This window comes from Hemitrygon akajei, chromosome 6 (assembly GCF_048418815.1).
Source record: "Hemitrygon akajei chromosome 6, sHemAka1.3, whole genome shotgun sequence".
Taxonomy (NCBI): Eukaryota; Metazoa; Chordata; class Chondrichthyes; order Myliobatiformes; family Dasyatidae; genus Hemitrygon; species Hemitrygon akajei.
In genome coordinates, this window is record NC_133129.1 from 128,829,540 (window position 1) to 128,855,292 (window position 25,753).

General features: G+C 42.1%; 1 protein-coding gene across 2 annotated transcripts in view; it reads left to right on the forward strand.

Moving 5' to 3' along the window:
- slc25a22a (solute carrier family 25 member 22a) overlaps positions 1–25,753 on the forward strand; it is a 142,954-nt gene that overhangs the window by 49,509 nt on the left and 67,692 nt on the right. For both annotated transcript variants that reach the window (XM_073049236.1, XM_073049237.1), the window contains one exon: positions 14,439–14,578. In XM_073049236.1, coding sequence (XP_072905337.1) covers positions 14,559–14,578 — 20 coding nt within the window. In that variant the 5' untranslated portion in view covers positions 14,439–14,558. The remainder of the gene's footprint in view (positions 1–14,438; positions 14,579–25,753) is intronic.

Here is a 25,753-nt window from a genome sequence, read left to right on the forward strand (position 1 = left end):
GTGTGTTCTTTAGACTCTGGACAAACCTTTCTGCCAAGCCATTTGTAGCTGGGTGCTACAGTATGTCTTATTCATTTTCAGGAATGTCTGAAACTTCCACAGCAAACTGTGACCCCCTTTTCACTAACTAAGAGCTCTAGAACACCAGTCCTTAAGAAGGGGCTTCTCAACGCCTCGACAGTATGTGAGGCTGTAGTGGAGGCTATTGGAATCACTTCTGTCCACTTTGTAGCTGCATCCACTACTACCAAGAAATTTGTGCCTATGAATGTTCCAACAAATTCCACATGCATCCTCTGCCAGTGAAATACAGGTCATTCCCAGGGATGTAGAGGGGCTGCTTTTGACATCTTCTGGGTGTATTGGCCATCTGAACAATCTACGTATGGCAAGCTGCTCAATCTGCTAATCTATCCCAGGTCACCAGACAAAGCGTTGTGCCAGCGCCTTCATTTTAACCATGTCTGGATGATTGGCATGTAGCTCCTTTGATGCATTAGCTCTCAGCTTGGATGGTACAACTCTCAATCCTCAATCCCGCTGCTGGTAAAAATGGGAAAGTGGAATTTTATGTGCACATTCCAGCCATTTTGGGTGGCCAGGTAGATCTGAGACAGTGTGGGGTCTTGTCTCATTTCCCTTTAGATTATCTCCGTCGTAATAGGGAAAAAGTTGGATTTGCATTAGGGATATTACTGTTTTGAGATTTTGGAGATGTTCTTTCTTATCCTTGCCATTAACAATGATGTTATCCAGGTAACACTGAGTACCTGGGCAGCCTGGCAGCACCTGGTCCATAGCTGTCTGCTAGAGTTCGGGTGCAGATGCTACTCCAAAAAATAAGCCTAATATAGAGAAGTACAGCCTTTGTGAATGTTTATTGTGAGAAACACTTTGGATTTTTCTTCCATCCCCATCTGCAGGGAGGCCTTAGCTAAGTACACTTTGCTGAAGAGTTTCCCTCCAGGAAGGTTTACAAAGATGTCCTCTATCCTGGGCAGACGATATTGATCTATTTTCAGTTCTGGGTTGACAGTGACCTTAAAATCACCACAGATCCTGACAAACACATTCTTTTTGGCTACTGGGACCACTGGCTTTGCCCATGGGCTCGACTCAACCTTGGAAAGAATTCCTTCAGCCGCCATGTAGTCTAGCTTGCTGGCTACTTTATCAGGGACAGTATAAGGAACTGGACAGGCTTTGCAAAACTTGGGTTTGGCATTTTAATTTAACACTGTTTTATCCTTGATGTGTTTGAGTTTTCCAATGCCATCCTTGAATACCGCTGTGGCATCATCCAGTACCTTTCTTGATTCATTTTCAGTTGACTTTTACAGGGGATGTGGCATACGCATGGTGGATGGATCTCCAATCGGCTTGTAATTATCTCAGCCACTTACATCCCCTCAATACTGACCCATCTGATTTTGACCACATAATTTTAACCCAATGCGGCTTGCTGATTGTTGTATTTCGCTGTTATAAATGTTATTTCCGTAGGAGATATTTTTCTCCAGTATAAGTTCTTAGTTGTGTATTTGCAGGTTCAGTATCTTTGAAACGCTGTTTAAATTCATTTTGTGGAATGACTGAGCTTGTGTCCAATTACATTTTAGTTAATTTGCCCTTCACTTTTGGTGCAAGCTGTATTGCTTGTCTCTGGTTAATTTTCATATTATAAATCTCAAAGCAACTCAGTCCTGTGTCACTCTTATTATCAGAATTTTCATCAAGAGTATGCAGATTAGTGTTCTTTTTGAAGCTTCAATTTGACTCTTTCGCCTTTTCGCTTCCCTGTGCAGTCCATCTATTTTTGTCTGCCCAACATGCTCTTTGCATGTGTCCTATCACGTTGCATTTTCTGTGAGTTTTGCCCTTAAACCTGTATTGGTCTCCTGCCACACTGGTAACACAATTTGTTTGGCCAGGCAGATTTCTGGTTGAATGTTGCAATTTTGTCCACGCTCACTTTCATTCTTGACCGCAGCTCATCTGAATCTCTGTCTGCTGTTTCCCTTGAAACGGCTGCTCAACTGCTCTTTTAAACGTAAGTTGTGCTTCAGTTAGTAGCAATTTTTGAATGCTTTCTTGTAAGGTTCCACAAATGAAACAATCTCTCAGTGCATCACTAAGCCCAGCATTGAATTGACAATGTTCATACAATCTCTGTAATTCAGTGATGTACGCTAAAATGGATTCCCCCTTTTTTTAACCCGCTTATGAAATATAATGCATTCTGCATTCAATAATGTTTTGGTTTCTAGATGTTCCTGCATTACTTTCATGATATCAACCAAGTTCATTTTAGTTTGGTTGGAGCAGTGAAAATTTCTAAGCAAACAGTGCGCCTTTAAACATAATGCACCCAGCAACACTGGTAATTCTCATTGGCTGTTTCATTTGCCTCAAAAAAAATTACTCAATTAGTTCAGTATGCATGAGCCACTTATATGTGTCAATCTTTCTAATGCAGCCAGTCTTTTCTGCCTTGTTAAAAATGATTGCAATCACCCAGTATTCACTGTTTATGAACCCGTGAATTCTTCTGTTTTTTTTATCCAACTTGGTTGCCTTTCCTTTTGCGAAGAAAACATACTGCTCTGAAGGGGAAAAAAATGTACTGCCCCTTTTTAAAAAAGACCTCCACCATTTCTTGCTGTGCTTCAATAGGTAGGTAGTTGTCTTGAGTTTGTTTAAAACTTGCTTGTTGCCATGGCTACATTTTGTAAGTTCAAAACATAAAACTAATTTAAAAGAAAAGGTGAGGAGTCTGAAATGAGAGACTGAGATAGTTGTACATTAAACGAGTAGCACACGTGGTGGCATGGTGACATATACCATTTACATACTTTTACATATAACCGTCAAAATTTTATGCAAATAAAGAGTGTTTAATCAAACATGGTGTGCAATATGACTGAAGTATTAACAGCACAACAGCATGTAATCGTAGGAAAGGGGGCAACTATTTTCTGAGACGGTCTTTGTAGTTGTCATTTTGTGAACTGCTTGATGAATTGATTCTTGCTCCGGGATAACTTAATCAGAACAGTTGAATTTAGACATGAGGAGTTTCTCGTAGTGATCTGCTAAACCTGACAACATTCTCAGATAAGAAGCTGTTTATTTGGTAAAATGGCTGTTTTGCAGAAGGGACAGCCTCTGATCTGGCCGGCTGTGCCCAGCATTTGGGCGGCCTGCTGAGACTGGTTAGAACCAGTCTGAGTGGACAGAGCAAAATAAATCGCCTCAGGCAACAAGGCTGAAGGGAGAATCATAAAGCAAAGCTGCTTGTAGTCCTGGGCTACATCCAATGAAAATTTGACACAGATCAGTCAGATAACCTTAAACCATAGAAATTGAAACAATTGATTTGATAAGGAAAAGGATAAGAATGAGGATTTTGGGAGCACAGGCAGCGACAACTCTCTGGATGTGGAGATCACATTGGGACTACTAGGAATGCCTGGCTAGTGTGGACTCTTCCTTTTCCCAGTTATTGCCTTTTCTCATCTTTTGACTGTTTACGGAGAGTCAAGGAAAGTTAGTACACATGTATTCAGTTATGTAAAATCATCTTGCTTGTGACCCGAGCCAATAAAACTACTTGCCAGTAAATATAGATTCTCTGTGTATTATGATCATTATTATTGAAGGTTAATCTTTCTAGCAGAAAGTATAATGACCACTTTTCTTCCCAACAACTCTTCCCATAGTGGTGACATGTAATAATAAAACAAACCGGTGTTGCTGCCAGTTGTGAGATCTGGGTGTATCTTTTACTGTGTTAACCTGCTGATAAGCTGTAGTGCAATAAACGTAAACTTTAAAAGCTGGATAGGGTTCTTCATTCCAGTGTAAAGGCAGCACATCCAGCAAAATGTATTGTTCTGCGTTGTCAGACACACTTACGTGGGCACAGAATTTATTTTTTCCCTGTGATCAAACTGAATGCTTGTGCAATTACTAAGGTAGCTGCAGTAGGTTCTTGCCCTTAATGAGTTTCTGATCTCTGATGCCCATTCTGACCATAAGGTTGGTTAGTGGACTGTGAGCAGGAGGAGGTGGCATTGAAAGCAAGCTGTACCTTCCCAGGAAAGAACAGAATGAGCACAGTCCATCTCAGATTCCACACATCAGCAAACAAGCAGATGGTCTCACCGCAAAGCTGGCAGAGAGCTGGCAGTCCGCCACCGCGGCCCACACTGAGTTTTTGATGCAGTGAGCTTTAAAATAGCGCTTTTTGTTTCTTTCCCTTACAAGGTGCCCAATGTCAGATGATCGTTCACAGAAAGTGTATGATGAGTCTACCTTGTGCTTGGAAAGTTGACAGAATGTGTCCAGTTTGTAAAGTAAGATATGATCAGTGAAATTCTGTAAGCAACATCCAAGTGTGCATTGGAAATTATTCAATTTCAGTCTAAACATCCTCCCTTATATTGCTTCCCCAATAAAACTGATATGCCATATTATTATAGGATGACTAACTTCTGGGGCAAGTTGGCTCTTCCAAAACTGCAGTATAAATGTTTGAATAGATGGGATTTAAATCTGCTAGTTAAGAGTGATTTTTTTTTGCTTTGTTGCCTCTGGCTTATTGCCAATCACTCTTTGTAGATCTCCATAAATCAAATGTAATAGCTTTTTACTTCAGTTGCATGAAGCTGCAAAGTTTTATTTAATTGTGAGGCTTCCTGATTCATGAAGAAACTTTTTTTTTAAAACTGCTCCAAATTGCAATTGAAATAAGAAACTAAATTCAGCATGAAGTGATGTATAGCATACAGCTCACAGTTCTTGTATAGAATGAATGATCCATTTCCCCATGTTTGATAGTAGAGCATTGTAAGCAACAGCCTTATAATGCATTGTCCTGGAGTGCTGGCTGTTTTTTTCTGTTAGATGATTTTGAATGACCGCAGTTGTATCACTAGCATCAATTACAGCTGAGTTTCAGTGCTATGAAGGTAAGAGTAAGATGATTTAACAGATGTTTGCGTGGCTGAGAAATTGTAGGGTGTAGAGTTTCAGGTTTCTGCATCATTGGGATCCCTTCTGGGGAAAGTAGGACGTGTACAAAAAGAACGGGTTACGTTTGAACCTGAAGAGGATCAATATCCTTCCGGGCATATTTGCTAAAAGCTGTTGGTGAGAGTTTAAACTAATTTAGCAGGGGGATGGGAACCGGAGTGATAGGGGTGAGGATGGGGCAGTTGGTATACAAGTAGATGCAGTGTGTAATGAGACTATGAGAAAGGACTAGCAGATAATAGTACAAAATTACAGTCAATGAGCTAAATGGAAGTGTAACCATGGAGGCAAAATCAAAAAGCATGATGAATATAGGATTGAAGGTGTTATATTTGAATGCACTATGTATATGAAATAAGGTAGGTGGTCTTGCAACACAATTAGAGATTGGCATGTATGATGTTGTGGCTGAAAGAAGATCATAGTTGGGAGTGTAACATCCAAGGATTCACCTTGTATCAAACAGACCAGCAGGTAGACAGAGTGGTCGGCGTGGCTCTGTTGGTAAAAAATGAAATCAAATCCTTAGAGGTGACTTAAGATCGGACCATGTCGAATCCTTGGGGGTAGATTTAAGAAACTGCAAGGGTAAAAAGTTCCTGTTAGGTGTTATATATGGGCCTCCAAGTATTAGCCAGGATATGGGGTAGAAATTACAATAGGGAGATAGAGAAAGCATGTAAGAAGGACAATGTTGTGATAATCATGGGGGATTTCAATATGCAGGTAGATTGGGAAAATCAGGTTGGTGCTGGGTTCCAAGAAATGGAATTTGTAGAATGCCTGCGAGATGGTTTTTTTTTAGAGTAACTTGTGTTAGAGCCCATTAGGTGAAAGGCAATTCTGGGTTGGGTGTTATGTAATGCAGCAGATTTGTTCAGGGACTTTAAGGTAAAGGAATCCTTAGGAGACAGTGATCATTATACGATAGAATTCACCATGTAGTTTGAGAGGGAGAAGGTAAAGTCTAAGTCAGTGTTACAGTGGAGTAAAGAGAATTACAGAGACCTATGAAAGGAGCCAGCCAAAGTTGATCGTAAGGAGATACCAGGAGGGATGTCAGTAGAACAATAGCTGAAGTTTCTGGGGAGCAAGTTGGAAGGTGGAGGATAGATACATCCCAAAGATGAAGTATTCTAAAGGGAGGATGAGCCAACTGTGGCAAATAAGGGACATAAGAGGCAGCATCAAATCAAAAGAGATGGCATATAATATAGCAAAAATTAGTGGGAAGTTAGAGGATTGGGAAGCTTATAAAAATCAAAAGAAGGCAAATGAGAAAGCAATAACTGAAAAGATGAAAATGAAGGTAAGCTAGCCAATAATATAAAAGAACATAGCAAATGTTTTTTCAAATATAAGAGTAAAAGAGAGGCAAGAGTGGATATTGGACCACTGGAAAATGACACAGGAGAGGTAGTAATGGGGGACAAAGAAATGGTAGATGAACATACGAAGTATTTTGCATCAGTCTTCACTATAGAAGCTATCAGCAATATGCCAGAAAACCAAAAGTGTCAGAGGGCAGAAGCAAGTGTTGTTGCTATTACTAAGTAGAAGGTGCTTGGGAAGCTGTAACGTCTGAAGGTAGATGATGATCTGGACAAGATGACCTACAGACCAAGTAGCTGAAGAAATTGTGGAGACATTAGTAATGATCTTTCAAGCATCATTAGATTCTGGAATGGTACACGAGGACTTGGAAAATTGCAAATGTCACTCCACTCTTTAAGAAGGGAGGGAGGCAGAAGAAAGGAAATTATAGGCCTGTTGGCCTGACTGCAGTGGTTGAGAAGATGTTAAGAGTCCATTATTAAGGATGATGTTTTGGGGGTACTTGGAGGAACAGGATAAGATAAGCCCAAGTCAGCATGGCTTCCTTAAAGCGAATAATTTCCTGTCAAATCTGTTGGAATTCATTGAGGAAATAACAGGCCAGATAAACAAAGGAGAATCAGTGGATGTTGTTTACTTGGATTAGCAGGAGGGCATATAACAAGGTGCCACATGTGAGGCTGCTTAACAGGATACGAGCCAATGCTATTACAGGAAAGATAATAGCATGAATAGAAGACTGACTGACTGGCAATAAGCAGAGAGTGGGAATAAAAGGGGCCTTTTCCGTGGAGTTGGCTATTGAGTATTCCACAGGGGTCTGTGTTGGGACCACTTTTTTTCATGTTATATGTCAGTGATTTGGATGACAGAACTGATGGCTCTGTGGCCAGTTTTGCAGACGATGTAAAGATAGGTGGAGGGGCAAGTAGTGTTGAGGAAGCAGGAAGTCTGCAGAAGGGCTGAAGATTGAGAGAATGGGCAAAGAAGTAGCAGATGGTATATAGTGTCAGGAAGTGTCTGGCTATGCACTTTGGTAGAAGGAATAAAATGCTATTTTCTAAATGGAAAGCAAATTCAAAAGTCAGAGGTACAAAGGGACTTGGGAGTCCTAAAGGTTAACTTGCAGGTTGAGTCAGTGACAAGGAAGGCAAATGCAATGTTAGCATTCATTTTAAGAGGACTAGAATATTACAGCAAGGATCTAATGTTGAGGCCTTATCAGGCATTGGTCAGATGGCACTTGGAGTATCATGAGCAGGGCTGGGTCCCTTATCGAAGAAAAGATGTGCTGGCATTGGGGAGGGTCCAGAGAAGGTCACAAGAATTGTTCCAAGAATGAAGGGGTTAATATATGAAGAACATTTGATGGCCCTCGGCCTGTATTTGCTGAAGTTTAGGAGAATGAGGAGGGATCTCATTTAAACCCATCAAATATTGAAAGGCCTAGATAGAGCAGATGTGGAGAGGATGTTTCGTACAGTGGGTGAATCTAGGACCAGAGAGCACAGCCTCAAAATAGAGGGACGTCCATTTTGAACAGAGCTGAGGAATTTCTCTCATAGACAATAGTGAATCTGTGGACTTCATTGTCACAGGCGGCTGTGAATGCCAAGTCATTGAGTATATTTATAGCAGAGGCTTGTGGGTCCTTAATTAATCAGGGGGTCAAAAATTACAGAGACAAGGCAGGAGAGTGGGGTGAAAGTGATAACAAAACAGCCATCACACACAAAATGCTGATGGAACACAGCAGGCCAAACAGCATCTATAAGGAGAAGCACTGTCGATGTTTCGGGCCGAGACGTCGACAGTGCTTCTCCTTATAGATGCTGCCTGGCCTCCTGTGTTCCACCAGCATTTTGTGTGTGTTGTTTGAATTTCCAGCGTCTGCAGATTTCCTCGTGTTTGCTCACAAAACAGCCATGGTGCAGCCATGGTGGAGTGGAGCAGACTCGATGGGTCGAATGCCCTGATTCTGCTTCCGTGTCTTATTGGTCTTGTGTATTTCATGACTGTTAATATGCTGAATTTGCATAACATTAACAGAGAAGATGCTAGGAATCAACATTAGCATAATGGCAAATTATTGAGGATAGATTTGATTTAAACCTTCCAGCTTTTCCCTTTCCAGTTGTTTCTCTGTGTAGTCCTATATTTTATGATTTGTTCTTTGAGCCTTATTAGATATAAAATGGTATATTCCAAACTCTTTGAATGCAGTGTAAGAGTGGTGTTAAGAATTTTGCCATTTTTTTCATTCTGTTGGAAACTTCAATATTTTTTCCATTATTTTTTTCAAGTTCTCTTGTGCCCGTTAATTTCCTTTGGCTCAATTACTTTACAATCAGCTACTTTGTTGGGTTTCACCTGATAGCTAATTATTCTTCAGCTCAAGATGAATTTCTATTTAGATCATAAATGAAAGGTCTAATCATTGAGTCAAACAAGCTTGCACAGAAGAGTGATTCATTCTTTCAGATATTCAGTTTTGTAATTGCATATCTTTTGTTGTCATTGAGCAGTTTTTAAGTGGATAATCTCCCCAGTTGTCTTTGTCCTTGTTACAATGAGGTTGTGAAAAATAGTTCTAAGTAATGTCGGCATGAAATTCTTGTAGATTGGATTCTTTTTCTTTCACTTTTGCAAAGTTCTGTGAGTGTGTGGTCAGCTGCTGCTTTGATCTGCTGTAATTCCTATGAAAGTGCATTCAAAGCCAGGAGTTCCAAGGTTTAGGCCTAGCAATATTGAGGGACTGGCAGTACATTTTCAAAATGGTGCTTTGGAGGGGAACCTGCAGGTAGTGGTGTTTGCATGCTTCTACTACCCTTGTTGTCCTTGGGGTACCAAATTTGGGATGTTTCTTTGGAGGAATCAAAGTAACTGTGGTGCATTTTGTACGTGGCACTCTGCAGCTATGGTACGCCGTGGTGAAGGGAAGGAGTGGCAGAGACAGAGCTCATTGGCACATTTAGAAGGTACCTCGATGAGCATATTAAGTTCCATGACCAATGGGGCAATGGACCAACAGTTGAGAATTGAGATGGTCCTACACAGAATATTTTAAGTAGGGTGTTTGTTGACTAGTGTGGACTAGTTTCTTGACTGGTTTGACGATAACTCGGATACCATCCACAACTTGCTTAAGGACATGCACAAAGCACACCGGGCAACTTTAGATAACCCTTCATCCATCAGCATCAGACAGCATTGGCAGGCAGCTCGAAGGAAAGTGCAAAAGGCAATACGGGCCATACAAAATGAGTGGTGGACTGAAAAGGCACATGAAATCCAGTCCTTTGCCGATAATAATGACATGCATAATTTTTACAATGCTGGTAAAACCATCTCCGGCCCAATAAATCGATGCATTACTCCCCTGAAAACAGCAGGTAGTCAAACACTTCTGAAGAATCAGAATACCATTCTGCTGAGGTGGGCTGAGCATTTTAACACCCTGCTTAATCAGGATTCTGACGCAGACCCCACCATCCTGGATGAACTGCCTGAACTTCCTCCTATCCACGACCTCAGACTACCACCAACCTTCCAGGAGGTTCTATCAGCTGTCCATTCCCTTAGGAACAACAAGTCCCCTGGTACTGACAATATCCCTGCTGAGTTACTGAAGAACAGAGGGTACATGTGTATGTGCACCCTCTACCAGTACATCACCACAACCTGGACTGATGAGAACATCCCACAGCAATGGAGAAATGCAAACATCATTGTCATTTATAAGAACAAGGGTGACAAGGCCATCTGCGGCAATAGTAGGGGCATATCGCTCCTTTCTGTTGCTGGAAAGCTCCTGGCTAAGGTGATGCTTCAGAGGCTCATCAGCAACATCACCAAGTCAACGCTACCTGAATCACAGTGGATTTAGGAAGAATAGGAGCATGATCAACATGATCTTCACGGTTTGGCAGCTTCAGGAAAAGTGCCAGGAGCAACATCAGGACCTGTTTATGGCCTTTGTCGACCTCTCCAAAGCATTCGACAATGTGCAAAGAGAGCTCTTATGGGATGTTCTCCTCAGGTTTGGCTGTCTCAATGAATTTGTTAACATTCTCCGCTAGTTCCATGATGGGATGACCTCTCGGGTGACCATAGGAGGACAAGAGTCCGAGCCCTTCCTTGTACACACACGGGTGCGGCAGAGGTGTGTGCTAGTGCCAGTGCTCTTTAACTTCTTCCTCTTGTGTGTTACCAAGCTTCTCCACGATGAGATTGAAGACAGCAGCGGTGTGGCAGTGTACGTCAGATTAGATGGCAACCTCTTTAACATCAGGAGGCTCCACGCAACCACCGAACTTGATAGAGAGCGGGTCCTGGAGCTGCAGTATGCAGATGACTGTGCTCCTGTGGCCCATACTCCGGAGGATGTTCAGACTGTCCTTGCTGTGGCGGTGAGAGCGTACAGCAGGATGGGGCTGACTGCAGTATGCAGATGACTGTGCTCTTGTGGCCCACACTCCGGAGGATCTTCAGACTGTCCTGGCTGTGGCGGTGAGAGCGTACAGCAGGATGGGGCTGACTGTCAATACCACCAAGACAGAAATGGTTTGCCAATGGAGTGCCAGTGTCCCACCCACCCTACCTGCCTTCACTGTTGGTGATGAAAAGCTGTCAGTAGTGCCATCTTTCAAATATCTGGGGAGCATTCTCTCTGAGGATAGCGGTATTGACAACGACATCCAGAACCGCATTAAACAGGCATCAGCTGCCTATGGGAGACTTTGGCATAGAGTCTTTCAGAACAGGAGCCTTCATCCCTCCACAAAGGTCGCTGTATAAAGCCCTTCTTTATGGCTATGAAGCTTGGGTAACCTACAGCCGACACATCAAATCTTTAGAGTGCTTCCACATAAGCTGCCTTCAGCACATCCTGGGAATTATTTGGCATGAGTGGGTGCCTCACACTGAAATACTTGTAAAGACCAACTGCAGAAGTATTGAGGCCATGATCACCCAGCGTCAGCTGCAGTGGCTGGGGCACGTGATAAGGATGCCCCCATGTCGGCAACCCCTCAGAGTGTAATACGACCAGCTACATCATGGTCGACGCTCGGCTGAAGGGCCGAAGAAGTGCTATAAGGATCAGATGAAGAATGCTTTAAGGAAGTGCAAGATCAGACCTGAGGACCTGGAGGATGTTGCTGCTGACCGTAACACTTGGTGACAGCTGTGTAGGGATGTGGTTCATATTCTGAAGATGGAAAGAACAACCAGAAGACAGCAGAAGAGAGCCAGGAGAAATGCAGCCATGGTTGCCATCACTGCCACCATTACCACATATACATGTCCCACCTGCAATAGAACTTGTGGGTCCAAGGTAGGACCGTATAGTCATCAAAGATCTCACCGTTAAAGGAATGGACGTCGTCAACGGATTCCGATGGACAACTGAAGAAGAAGAGGACACAATAGCTGCCTCCAATGCTATAAATGTCCATGATTCCTTGTATTAAAGTCACTTGAGAGCCAGACTGGAAAAGTTAAGAGATTACTGTATGTATCCAGAGATACCGGCCATGTGACAGATGCAATGCCACCTGGCTGGTCGGAGGACACACCACATGCCAATCAACATTTGGTCCCTCCCAACTAATCAATGCACACCTAAATTATTGGTCACCTTAATTGGATTATCTCGCCCAGCCCCATGCTTTAAAAGGTGAGACTTGCCCTTGGCTCACTTTCTCTTACAGACCACCACATTGGAGGTAAGTGCATTGATTTATGCTTGGGAAGGTCTATCGTTTGTCCTGGTAAGGGAGCCGCAGCTATCCAAGGTCAAGGGGGATAGCTGTTGTAGTGCTTTTCCCTTGTTCTTTGTATGTGTAACTGTACCCTGTCCCCACACCGCTTCCTGTGTATTGTCGTTGCTTGTGTTGACCCGACTTCCCCTTGTAAATAAATTCCTTATTATTAAAACTGTGTGTGTCCAGGCCTCTACTGTTGAGACTCAAAGAACCAGTTATTTTCCATCACAACACTGTATTTGCCAAAACTACAAGGAAGCAAGTTTTTTTTTGCTGACCGCCTCATCACGCTTCACGTACCCCAACTTCTGTGGACACCGTATTCAAATTCTGCACATCCTGCAGTGGGTTTTGTACTTCAGTTCTAATTGTTGACAGTCTAATTGGATGAGACAGCATTGGTGGATAATTCCTTTAGCTTCTGATCCCTTGAATCAGTATTCAAGTACTTTTATTTAAACAGTATCATTCTGTATTAATGACAGGTTTGTATTAATGGAGGTTGTGCATAAACAAATTATGTTATGCTGAGTTGGATCAATTTGAATCTCTTAACCTGGGACGATAGTATTTGCAGTAGTATTCAGGCCAGATCATGTCAGTTGTGGAATATGCTTGGGCATTTCCCATTGCAAGTTGTGCTTCCAATCCTGATACACTTCCATTGAGTAAATTCACAGAGAAACTTCATCCTGTGTGGAATGCTGCTTTTTAAGAGCACTACATGTAGAACATAACAATGTTGTCCTAAGACTGTAGATTGTTGGGCACTTCCTGGACAAAGTGGTCTTAATCCTGCAATAGCATTTGGTAGATTGGTAAAATATTTGCACACTCCCATCCCTCATTTCACTGACTCCTTCCTGATGCACAACCAGCCTCCCAAACAGTAATGGATATGATACCCTCAGCATCACCAACATCTCCTTGCTTCGCAAGAAATGCCGTCCAGATTTCCATGCCTGTCCTAGTAAGTGCCAGACCTCCTTACCTGAGTTTTCTGCCCCTGGCTGTGTCATGTATGAGTCCCTGAGTGATGATAAGCCCCACTGTTTCCCCCCGGTGCTAATTGGGTCTGTTGCTGACCACTTACTGAGCCCAGCATTGGGAAAGGAGTATTGGACAGCATATTTATTTTTTGAACTCAGAAATACAAATACCTAAAGATTGGTGGGCAGTGACCAACTGTTGATTGTTCAACTCTAACATTCCAGCATTTTTTAGTGAGCTGCACTGCAATTTCCAGCCAGTACTGATTCCTAATTTCTTTGGTCACTGAACATTCAGATTCCATTACTAAATGTGTTTTTTAGAATCTTGGTAGTAGTTTGGGATTAAAATCTAAACTCAGTTCCTTGTATTTGGGAATTGTAATTGTTACCTCCAGCCTGTGCATTCTTCGTCCTATCTATCTATTTTTTTCTTTTCCCCAATCTATTTATTTATCTGTCTATATACATATTCATTCATTCATTTATTTAGATACACAACGCAGTACCAGGCCCATCTGTCAAGCCCGCAACAGTGGGAATTGAACCCAGGTTGCTGGTGCTGTAATGCAGTGTGATAACCACTATGCTATCTCTCCCCCTCCCCCCCCCCCTTCTCCCCCCTCTTCCCCCCCTATATATATATATAGATAGATAGATAGTTGGGCAATAACAAGTTTGAAGTTTCAATTAATGGTACGTAGCATTTAGGAAGGAGTCCTCTTTCTATTAGTCCTGTATGTTGTATTTTCCCAGTTTCAAAAGGAAAAATGCTGTTTGTTTCTTCCCATTGCACGTATACAGTATATAACCTAACTGTAATTCATGTTTTTATCTATTGGCATGCATTTCATTGTACTGCTGCCGCAAAGACGACAAATTTCTCAACATATGCCGGTGGTATTAAGCAACGCACACCAACTTTTTGTGTGAGTTTAGCTTGGATTTCCAGCGTCTGCAGATTTTCTCTGCCGGTGATATTAAACCTGATTCAGATTCTGAGCTTGTTTAATTGGCAAACCTTGTAAAACATGTGATGGACAAAGAATAACAATACATTCCCCCTTTGTTTTCAGTCTTTACAAAGCAGTGTACTGCGGCGATCAGATTACTGTCCAATAAAGCGGCATGTGATCGGAAGTCGATTTGGAGTGCAGTTCTATCACATAGTGAGAGTTTCTGTTGACAAGCAATATATACTATAACTTGGTACACACTCCACAGAGAATGTGCAAGGTGTAACATTTTACATTCAGAAGGTTGTGTACAATTGGTGTTTACATAAAGTTCTGATTTAGCTCCATTCTGTTTGCAGGTGACTGAGTTTAGATAACATCCACTCTCCGCGTGACTGCACAAATCTCCAGAACTTTGAGAATTTAACGTCAAGCTGAAGAATATTTTTATTTCACAGAAGACCAGGGTATTGAATTAAATGGCTGAAAAACAAATCAGGTATTTGCACTAATATTATTTCACCACTTGCTGACATTTTGCTATAGAATTGCCATCAAATAGTGTGAGTTTCTGTTTACAAGCAGTACTCTTGCTAAACTCTATCTGAATTCATAATTAAACAATACACACAATGTCCTGGAGGAGCTAAGCAGGTCAGGCAGCATCTATAATGGGAATAAACAGTTGATGTTTCTGTTATGTTTCAGTAATATTGTAAATGTATTGTTTGGTTAAATATTCTTGTGCATTTTAATGATTCATTACAGGTTACACTTAAAAGTGCAAGAATGGCATACACCATCATGGCTCCACTTCATACGTGTGTGCTCACGTAAAGTAAAAATGGAACTAAGGCATGCATTCAGGTTCCATGGTTCCTTTCATTTTATCTTTTGGAGTTACAAAACGCAACACTATCCTTGTATCCTGTCTGTGGAATATGGTTTAATTCTCTGTGGTAATGCCTTTTTCATATTTCTGTTTTCCCCTCTTCCAAAACAACTTTCCTCAGTATGGGGTAATTTTGGTATAATATTCATGCCAATTCTCATATGCAAACTGAGCTGATGCAAACTGTGCTTACTCATGGATATTTAGAGTGTGGAGTCATACAGCACAGAAACAGGCCTATTGGTCCTGAATTTGTCCTGTTCATCCTTCTAAACCTTTCCTATCCACATACCTGTCCAAGTGCCTTTTAAATATTGTAATTGTAGCTTCCTCTACTCCCTCTTCTGGTAGCTCATTCCACAGCACTAGCACACTGTGTGGAAAAGTTGCCCCTCAAGTCCCTTTTACATTTCTGCCCCTCACCTTAAATCTGTGCCCTCTACTTTTGGACTCCCCTACCCTAGGAAAAAGATGGTGACCATTCGCTTTATCTCCGTCCCTCATGATTTAATATACCTCTATAAGGTCATTCTTGCATTCCTCTTTTGGGTGATGGGATGGAGATACGTTGCTACCAAAACAGGGGCAAGGCACTACTTCCCTCCGCTAGCCTGCTTGGGCAAGGTGGAGCACCTGCTTAGCCCCCTGATCAGGGTCATGTGAAGCCACGGGCGCAGGCGGTGGATGGTTGCTTGAGTAGCTGGCTTATATCACAAGTCCTGGTTATGTGACCACTGGCACCAGGCAGACAATCTCTGCAGAGTATTGATAATGGCTGCAGTCACCCATCTTGTAAAGGTACTGCCCTGAAGAAGTCAATGTCAAACCACTTCTGTAGAAAATTTTGCCAAGAACAGTCATGGTTAATCATATGAAAGGGCACATAATGATGATGATTGTGTTCCATGCCTCCTGCACTCTTAAGGAAAAGCCCTAGCTTTCCAGTCTCTCTTTATAACTTAACTTATCCCGACTTATAAATCTTCTCTGCACCCTTTTTAGCTTAATGTCATCCTTGGGAGCTGGCTAGAACTGCACACAATACTCCAAGTGTGATCTTGCCACATCTTAGAGAGTTGGAATACAACATCCCTACTCAGTGTTTTGATCAATGAAGGCAGACGTGTCAGGTGCTGCTTCTACTACCCTGTTTACCTGTGTTGTGTCTTCTAGGGAAAAGTAAAACAGAGGGACATAGGTGTAAAACACTCTGGAACAGGAGTTCCCAACCTGGGGTCCATGAACACCTTGCTTAATGGTATTGATCCAGGACAGAAAAAAGGTTGAGAAGCTCTGCTCTCGAGCCTTGCCGTTAACTGTGTAAGCCCTCCCCAGGTTTAACTTGCTAAAGTGTAACACTTTGCACTTGTCCAAGTTAAATTCCATCTGCTCTTCCTTGGCCCCCTTTCCGTGTTGATCTAGAACCTGCTTTAGCTTTCTTCACTGTTTTGTTTTTTTTGGTGTCATCTGCATCCTTAGTAATCACCCCTTTTATATACTCATTCAAATTGATAGTTGAGATGACACAGAACATTAAACCCAGCACCGATCCCTGCAGCATACCAGTTCTCACAGGCTTTTACTCTGAACTGCTGCCTTCCACTTCCATCATCTGACACCTTCCACCATGCCAGTATTGATTACTCACCTCTGGATAATGATAATGCAAGTATCTCTTTGTTGGCTTCTTCCAATGTGCTGGGATAGAGTTGGTCAGACCCAGGGGCGTTGCCCACCTCTTGTGTGCTTTAAAAGCTTCAGTGCCCCCTTTTTGCAATGTGGGTACGTATCAAGACATCATTATTCTCTTCCCTGAAATCCTTGGCTTCCATGATGTTTTCTACGTACAGTGCATGAGAAATCGGTATTGAACACCTCACCCATCTCCTATGGCTTCATACATAGATAAACCTATTGACCCATCAGGGATCTTTTTTGCTCTTACTGTACTTATCATGGTGGCGTAGTGGTTAGAGCAATTGCTTTTCTGCACTGGTGATCACCATTTGGGGTTCAATTTCCACTGCTGTCTGTAGGGAGTGTGTAGTTGGATAGGTATTTTATTGATCCCAAAGGAAATTACACTGTCACAGTAGCATTACAAGTGCACAGATATACAAATATTAGAAGAGAAGAAAGAAAAGAATAAAAAATAAGTTACTTCAAACAGACTAACAAGAGGTGGTCATCATTTCTCTAGCTATATATTGACTCATTGTAGAGCCTAATGGCCGAGGGTTAGAATGACCTCATATAGTGCTCTTTGGAGCAGCACAGTTGTATCAATCTATTACTAAAAGTGCTCCTCTGTTCAGCCAAGGTGGCATGCAGAGGGTGAGAAACATTGTCCAGAATTGCCACGATTTTCTGTGGGATCCTTTGTTCTACCACAGCCTCTAGTGTGTCCACTTTGACTCCTATTACAGAGCCAGCCTTTCCAATTAGTTTATTGAGCCTGTTGGTATCACCAGTGTTAATGCCACTGCCCCAGCACACCACCGCATAGGAAATTGCACTGATTAACAACTGATTGAAAGAAAATGTGAAGGAGAGGGCTGCATACTCCAAAGGACCTTGGTCTCCCCAGGAAGGAGAGGCTACTCTGGCCCTTCATGTACATAGCCTCTGTGTTGGTCACTCCACTCAAGTCTGTCATCCAGGTGCTTGTAGGTCCTCACCATTAGTAGTAACAGGGAGCAGTGCAGGCTTGGTCTTCCTGAAGTCCATCACCATCTCCTTTGTATAACTGATGTTGAGCTGCAGCTGGTTCAGCTTGCACCATTTGACAAAGTCCTCCACCAGGGTTTGTATTCATCTTCTGGTCCTCCCTTTATACACCCAACTATTGCTGAGTTATCAGAGAATTTCTGCAGATGACATGACTCAGTGTTATATCTAAAGTCCTGACGAAGGGTCTCGGCCCGAAACGTCGACAGCGCTTCTCCTTATAGATGCTGCCTGGTTTGCTGTGTTCCACCAGCATTTTGTGTGTGTTGTTTGAATTTCCAGCATCTGCAGATTTCCTCGTGTTATATCTAAAGTCCAAGGTATACAGGGTAAATGGGAAGGGAGCAAATACAGACCCCAGTGGTGCTTATGGCCATGTCTGACACACAGCTCTGAAGCTGCACAAACTTGTGATCTGCCAGTCAGATAGTCCATTATCCAGGCTTCAATGGAAGTGCCAACCTGCATTGAGCAGAGCCTTTCCCCCAGCAATGAGGGCTCTATGGTATTGAATGCACTTGAGAAATCAGAAATCATGATCCTCACAGTGCTGCTCTGCTTATCCAATGGGAGTAGGCTCTGTTCAGCAGGTTGATGACAACATCATTGACTCCAATGTGCTCCTGGTAGACAAACTTCATGGGATTGAGGGCTGATCTGACGAGGGGTCAGAGGTGAGCCAGGACCAACCTCTCTAGGATCTTCACGATGAGTGAGGTTAAGGCCACTGGACAGAAGTCGTTCAAGACTTTTGTTTGCCCTTCTTGAGTACTGGGACCACACATGATGTTCTCCACACAGTTGGGACCCTTTCCAGGCAGAGATTCAGATTGAAAATGCTCTGGAGAACTCCACACAGCTGGCCAACACACTCCTTCAGGACCTTGGGGTTCACACCATCAGGTCCGAATGCTTTGCCGTGTCTGAGTTTCCCCAGAGCCCTTCTCACCTGTTCAGTAGTGAAGGAGAGTCCATGATGTCTGGGGAGTTGGTGGAAGGTGGGGTTAGGAGGAGGTCAAGATTGGGATGATAGCAGTTGGTATGTGGAGGTGAGGATGGTAGGTGCAGGTTAAGGAGGGGATGTAGACAGTGGCAGCCTGTGTTGTTCATCCATGTGTTGAACTGGAGGGGTGAGGAGGGGAGGTATTGGTGCTGAGGGAGCATTGGGTGCCTCAGCACTTGGACTAGTGTCCTGAGGGGAGTGTAAAAAGGAGGGCAATTGTCAAACCTGTTGAAGAATTGGTTTAACTTATTAACACATTCATGGCTGCATTCCAAAGCTCTACAGCTAGGTTCATTGAAGCTAGTAATGTTCTTCATGCCTCTCCACACCTCCCGTGTGCTACTCAGCCCAAGCTTGTTCTCTGGCTCTCTCCTGTATTCCTCTTTAACCACCATGATCTTCTCCTTTAGCTCCCTCTGCACATGTTCCAATTCCTCCCTGTCTCCTGATCTAAAGACTCTCTTTTTGTGGTTGAGAAGAGCCTTTAGATCACTGGTGACCAATGATTTGTTGTTAAGGAAACAGTGAACAGTCCTTGATGGTAGTCCACACAGAAATTGATGTAGCCAGTGATGCAATCAGTAAGTCCATTAATGTCCTCCCCATATGGTTCACAAAGCACATTCCAGTCAGTAGCCTCCAAGCAGCCCTTCAAGGCCTCGATGGCCTCTGGAGACCATTTCTTTACCTTCTTGGTGGTAGCTTGCTGTTGTTCTTTCTGTGACTACATGAGTACTCACAGTTTCCTCACACATTCCAAAGACGTACGGTAAGGCCAGTGAGTCGTGGGAATGCTATGTTGGTGCATTAGTGGGCGACACTAGTGGGCTGCCCCAGCACAATTCTTGAACTGTGATGGTTGTTGATGCGAAATGGCACAATTCGCTATGTGATTGGATGTTTCAATGTACATGTGACAAATAAAGGTCATCACTACAGCTAATCTATCAAAGCAAAACGCACAAAGTGCTGGAGGAACTCAGCAGATCAGGCAGCATCTATAGAATGCTGACGTGCCCTCCTCCTCCTCAATGGATCTACATGTCTATACTTGATGAAGGCCTCCTGTTTTCTCCCTCATAGAACCTTAATAACACTCAGGAATAAGAGTTCCCTAATCTTGCTAGGTTTGCCCTTCACTCTAACAGGAGCATACTGACCGTGACTTCTCCCTATTTCATTTTTTTTTAAAAAAACTTCCTCCTTCTTGTCAGATGTCCCTTAAGTACAAATTTGCCATGGTTCACCAGAATTTTGATACATCCAGTATTCTATCACTTCATCTGTTTGCAAAATTACCCTGATTGTCAGCTTTTCTTCTATACAAGACCATAAGACATAGGAGCAGAATTAGACCAATCGGCCTATTGAATCTGCTCCAACGTTCCATTAAGTCTGCAGCCTGGAAAAGGGTCTGTCATTTTCTTTGTTTGTGCTGTATATTAGTGCTGGGCAATGAAATACTTTAGCCACTCATTGTCAGTGAAACATATTATCATGTCAGAGATGGGATGCAACATCTGATATTGCAATATGTTTTGAAATTTCAAGGACTTGTGCATTTCAAGCAATGTGGTTACTATCTTGCTTGGAGACCATGATAGAAAAAATCTGAGAACATGTGATTGATCTTTGGAAAAAAGATTCCATTGGAGACAGTGGACATGTTCATATCAGTTTATGCAAAAGCAAGCTAGATATTTCTTAATTGAAAGTAACGAGGGAAAAAGAAAAGTAATTTGTAAATTCACAAGGTTCTCCATTACTGGAGGAATATTTTGTTCATTTGTGGATTGTTAATGTTTGATCATTATTGAAAGTCTACATTTCAATTACAGTGGATTCCTGTTAATTGGGACAGATCGGGACCAGTATTTTTTGGCCCAATTAAGCTGCAGTCCCAATTATGTGAAGTTTCACAGAAATAATTGAAAAGGTTTTTTTTTAAAAAGTCAAAAAACTACCTTTTAACGGAGTAGCAAATAATGTAATTAAATGAAATATAGAACATATTGGAACACTACTGATATTACTACAGTACTATAAAATTGTGTAATAGTTACCGACAGAGGAATTCATTGAGTGTATGCTGGCATAGTATGCAATTGGTAAACTATACATTCTTAGCTCCTTAAAGCATCAAGGTTTAACACTATTCCCAATAAGCAGCAATTTTTTAATCAGTTCATGACAACACAACACAGTTATGCAATCCATTGCTTTCTTTGTGTTGTGTGTTAGTGGCAATTTGGAACCATCCAGCATGGCATGATTTAAAAAAACCCTGTTTCATTGGCATTGTAGATATCATATGCACAAAATTTTTGAAGCAAGTTGGGGAGTTTTGTAGATTTCCATGTTTCTGTGGGCATCAGCACTACCTTTCTCACTGTGTGCTTTCTTGACTTTAATGTGGTTCCAACATTTCCATCGAGACAACCAACCATCTGCTGCTTTAAAATCTTCACGACTCAGCTTCTTACCTAGCTCTTCTGACTTTTTTTAAGCATTAGCACATCTTGTCCCATTACAATGGGAGATCATTGAGAGTCTCTTCAACACCTGGAGCCTTCCCTTCACGCTTTTGTTTTTGGGATGTTCTTTGTTATCCCTCGTGTTATCCATTCTTCCTGCAGTTTATCTTGCTGATGTATCAAGCATGCAGTTGTAGATTTCGGCACTCCAGTTATCTCTGCAGCTGACGATGAGTGGTGCTAGATGGATAGCATTTAATTGGGTCCAGCATGGTAATTTTTTTTTGGCTAGTGTCAAATCTTTTTGTCGCAAGGGTTAAAAATATTTGCATTGGCATCTGTCAGTCCAAATGGATAACATAGCGCAAACATATGCAACTGTTTGCTCTAAGCACGGTGTAGCATCTTAACAGCTACGCAAATGCACGAGACTGACCATCTCTTGCCGCAATTAAGTGGCATAGTGTTCCAAAGAAACTAAGGGAATCCTGGCTATTTTCTTAATCTGTTTTTGTTCTTTCAGAGTTGTCCCAAATACTGTAAGCTACTACCCTGATTGACCAATTACCCAATTTATTGGAATCCACCGTATTATTAATATCTTAACAAAATTATGTATATTAACAGAAAAAAAAAGTTGTTTGATTTTACAGTTCCATTTTAGTGTTATGCCTAATTGTAAGCCAACCAAACCCCCTTCCTGCAAGTTCTACATCTTGCTATCCTGGGTAAAGTTTAAAGTAAGATCTTTTTCCAAGTATATACGTTGCCACATACAACCCTATTTTTTTTCAGTGGGCATAAGTATACTTTCTGATTTGCCTTTTTGATACTTTAGTCACCATCTTGTAATATGCCTTTAATCTTGCCTCTGGGAAGTGATTACCAAAATTATGTAAGGTCAATTTGTTAGATGAGATCATTTTTTTTACCTAAAACTTCCTTTATTCCTGTGGGACAAAGAAATATTGAAATCCTGGAAAAGAATGTGCTGGGAAGTTAATTTGACACCACCACTTAATAATGTAAAACCAACACCCTTTCTCTTGAAGCACATCAGTGGCAGTTTGAAGAGTACTGAACTGCTCTTAATGTACTCTAGGGTGTAAATCATCAGAAACTCTCCATATTCACCATTGTTCTGCTGGTCAGCCTGTGTCTCACAAAACTAGTTCCTTTACTTTGTCTCCAGACCCTTTCAGACACTGTCTTTTATTTATATACTTTCTTCAATGAAGTTGTTTTTTTTCAGGTTCATTTGGCATTCCCACTGTTTTCATCCACTCTTGCTGTGTGGCCAGATCACTGTGCAGAATAGTAATGAGGAATAATTGTTAGCTTGCCAAGTTCCTGAAGTCATCAGTTATCTGGAACTGTCCAGAAGATAATTTTCAACTGGTTTGTCCGCTATCCAAAAATGAGTCAAGTCTATTGTAAGCAATTGAGTTTGCTTTTATTGAAAACATGATATAAAGTGTAACGTAAGCAACAGCAGAAAGTGCATCAGAAGTAAATGGCAAAATCAAATCACAATGCTGCAAACACGCATCAATTGCTTGGGTCAGACTATGTAACACACCTCACAATAATAGTGGTGATCCTGGCATCCATACACATTTACATGACCTCTTTACTATGATGTGTCTGCTGTCCCATGAAACGAGTGACAAATTAATCTTCCTTCGATGCACTATGACTGTGAACAAAGTCACCGGAGAGACTCTGAAACTGGTGACGCGGAGATCTTTATTCAGCAATACAAGAAGCAGGCATCAAACTGGAAACACTCTTGGAAGAAGAGGCCTCCTAAGCTCAAAGTACAATCACTTTTTTTATACCCTCCAGATCAATGGTAACTCAGTACAGTTTCAATGGCTACAATGACATTGTTCACTCATAGTTTGGGTTGACAGTGTTTCATTTAGGTTGTAGATAATTTTTAAAAACTTAAATCTTCACACCAACACGCCGAACACCTTAGATTGAATGTTGATCACCATTGTCTCTCTAGCTGCACTCATGCATATGCAGACATCTCAGGTTTCCTGGCTTGCAATCAACCCCAGTCTCAGCTCCAAGAAGACCATTGTTCAGAGCTGGATTTTAAATCCAATCTACAGTTTACGTTCAGATCTGAAGACTGGTTGCTGTTGAGTTAATCTCCAGAATATACCCTAACACTCTTTCACTATACTCTTCACAAAATTTTTACCTTCCAGTACTTACTGAGTTCCCTTCTCAAAAGTAGGATCCATCGTGGCTCCTTACAGGCAGCCATGACTCAGAGAACCCATTAAGAAACGAAAGAAGACTGTCCAACACCCAACGTTCAGAGAGAAAGGAAAACCAAATCCTGTGCAAACAATAAAGCAAGCAAGCAAACAGCATTTAAAGCTGAAGTTCACAACACCAGGCGTCACTGCAGATGATTCAGAAGGCCTTAGTCCAGCACAGGGTTGAGCAAAGCCAGTGGAGCAGCGATCCAAACTGGCCCATCTCTCACCTCCGAATCTGATCATTTCAATCTGTCCGGCGCTTAAGTTGTCCAAACTTGGGTTGTTCCTTGTCCTCTGTCTTGGACTCCGTCACCTCGATAAAGCCAGTACCTGACCACTCCAATTCGGTTCAGCTCTTAAATCGATTAAATCTCAGATCTTTCCTCTGTTCTTGCCCTTCCTCCACTGCATCAAATTGCCTGACCTTTCCGATTTGACCTTTCTAAAAGGGATGGAAAATGTGCATATTTTTAACATTAAAAAAATTATGACTAGTAGATATTCTATTTCTAATGGAGTTCTCAGAAACTGGGGAAAGCAGTTACTGTGAATTATTTTGGTTATGTGGGAGTATGGAATGATGTCTAAACCACTATTGACTGAAGAGGTGTCTCCTGAATTGCTGATCCATTTCTGTTTGTGAACTTCGGGATATCACACAATGAGTACTCCCCCATGCATTGTATTAACTTTTTACACCAACTTTGTGTGTACTTTCAATCACAGACCTCATTGCTCTTGTTAAGCTGAATCACTTGATACAGATAAAAATTTTTTAGCCATTTTTTAATTAGGACAGTGGAAATGTATTTTTACATTCCTTCAGTGCATTTCTACAATGTGAATCAAGTGTTGCAGGAACTTCCCTGTCCTAATTCAGACAGGCATGGGATGGGCATATCTGTGGCTGCTGAATCATGGTGAACGGGATGCAGTCAGCAAAAAGTTCAGTCATTTTGCAAGGCTATGCCTTCAAATGCAACATACCACCACTTTGACCAGGATCCTTTGATATTTTACATGAACTACCCCTCTCATCACTTCCACTCAGCCGTGGCAGGCACGACATCGAAACACCTTCATTAATACCCATCTCCTTGCAGGAGAAGTTACCATACAGCTGAGGTTGATGTGCAGGGGCAGGTGTGGCTGCATCCTTCTGGAGGAATGATGCAGACAATCAGTGTGGTGCCATTGCAGAATCTATGACCCACGATAGAGCTGAAACCGAGAAACGGTGACAGTATCCTCACACTTACTTCATCTTGAGTCCCTCTACCCTTTAATTCCACACTTCCCTGATTTAAAAGCTGCTGATGGTGATGGTTCTTAACTTTCCTTCACCCCTTTACCACATCACTAATCTTGTGTGGCTTTCAGACAATCAGAAATTACATGTGGTCAGATGGTAAAGTGCAATTTGACATTCATTTATCACCTTTTGTTATCGGCTCAGTCACTTGCACAGTACAGTGTAGCGGTTAATTTTTGAGATCTGCATGTAGTATGTCGATCATATTCAAGAAGTGCCCAGGACGTGGCGGGGGAAAGAGTGGCCAGGTGCTAGATCCTGGAAAGTGATGTAGCAAACACTTTTTGCAGAAGGTACAAATGAAGAGGTCATTGTGGCAGACCACAGGAGGAAGCTAATAGATCTAGCTCAAAGAAATTTTCAGTCCATGGCAAGTGTCTTAGAAAGTCTGTTATTTCTCAGTCCAAGGCAGGGAAGTCCAGCACCAATCATACAAAGTCTCAGAATCAATTCACACCAACATACGAACGGCGTAGAAATCTATCAGCATGCTTGTGCGCACAACAATGTTGCAGCACCCGATGGCAGCTGTTCTGTTTCCACCGAAGCAAACACAAGTAGAAACCATTTGATACCTGAATCCTTGGATATTAGTCATGTAAATAATTGCCTGTATAGATGGGTTACATTGTATAGAATGACTGTGCGGGGTGATAGTGGTTCACTACTATCTTCTCAGTAGGACTGCTGAAGCCCTACTTGAAATACGAGGTAGAGTTGGCCAACTTGCAAACTTGCACTGTTTTACACTAACGGTCGTCAGGGCACCCTCTCTCTCCTCAGTGCCAGTAACCTTGCAGCTGCTCACTGAGCTGCTGTTATCCATAAGAAGTGATTACAATCTGAAGTTGGTGTCACCAAGCCCAAGTCTACCAACAGTTTCCTTCGCCGTGAGTTGGCGGCTTCCCAGCAGTTATGCTACAGTTCATGAGATAGCACTGATAATATGGAGAGGGCAATGGTATGTGGGTGGCAGATATTACGGACAAG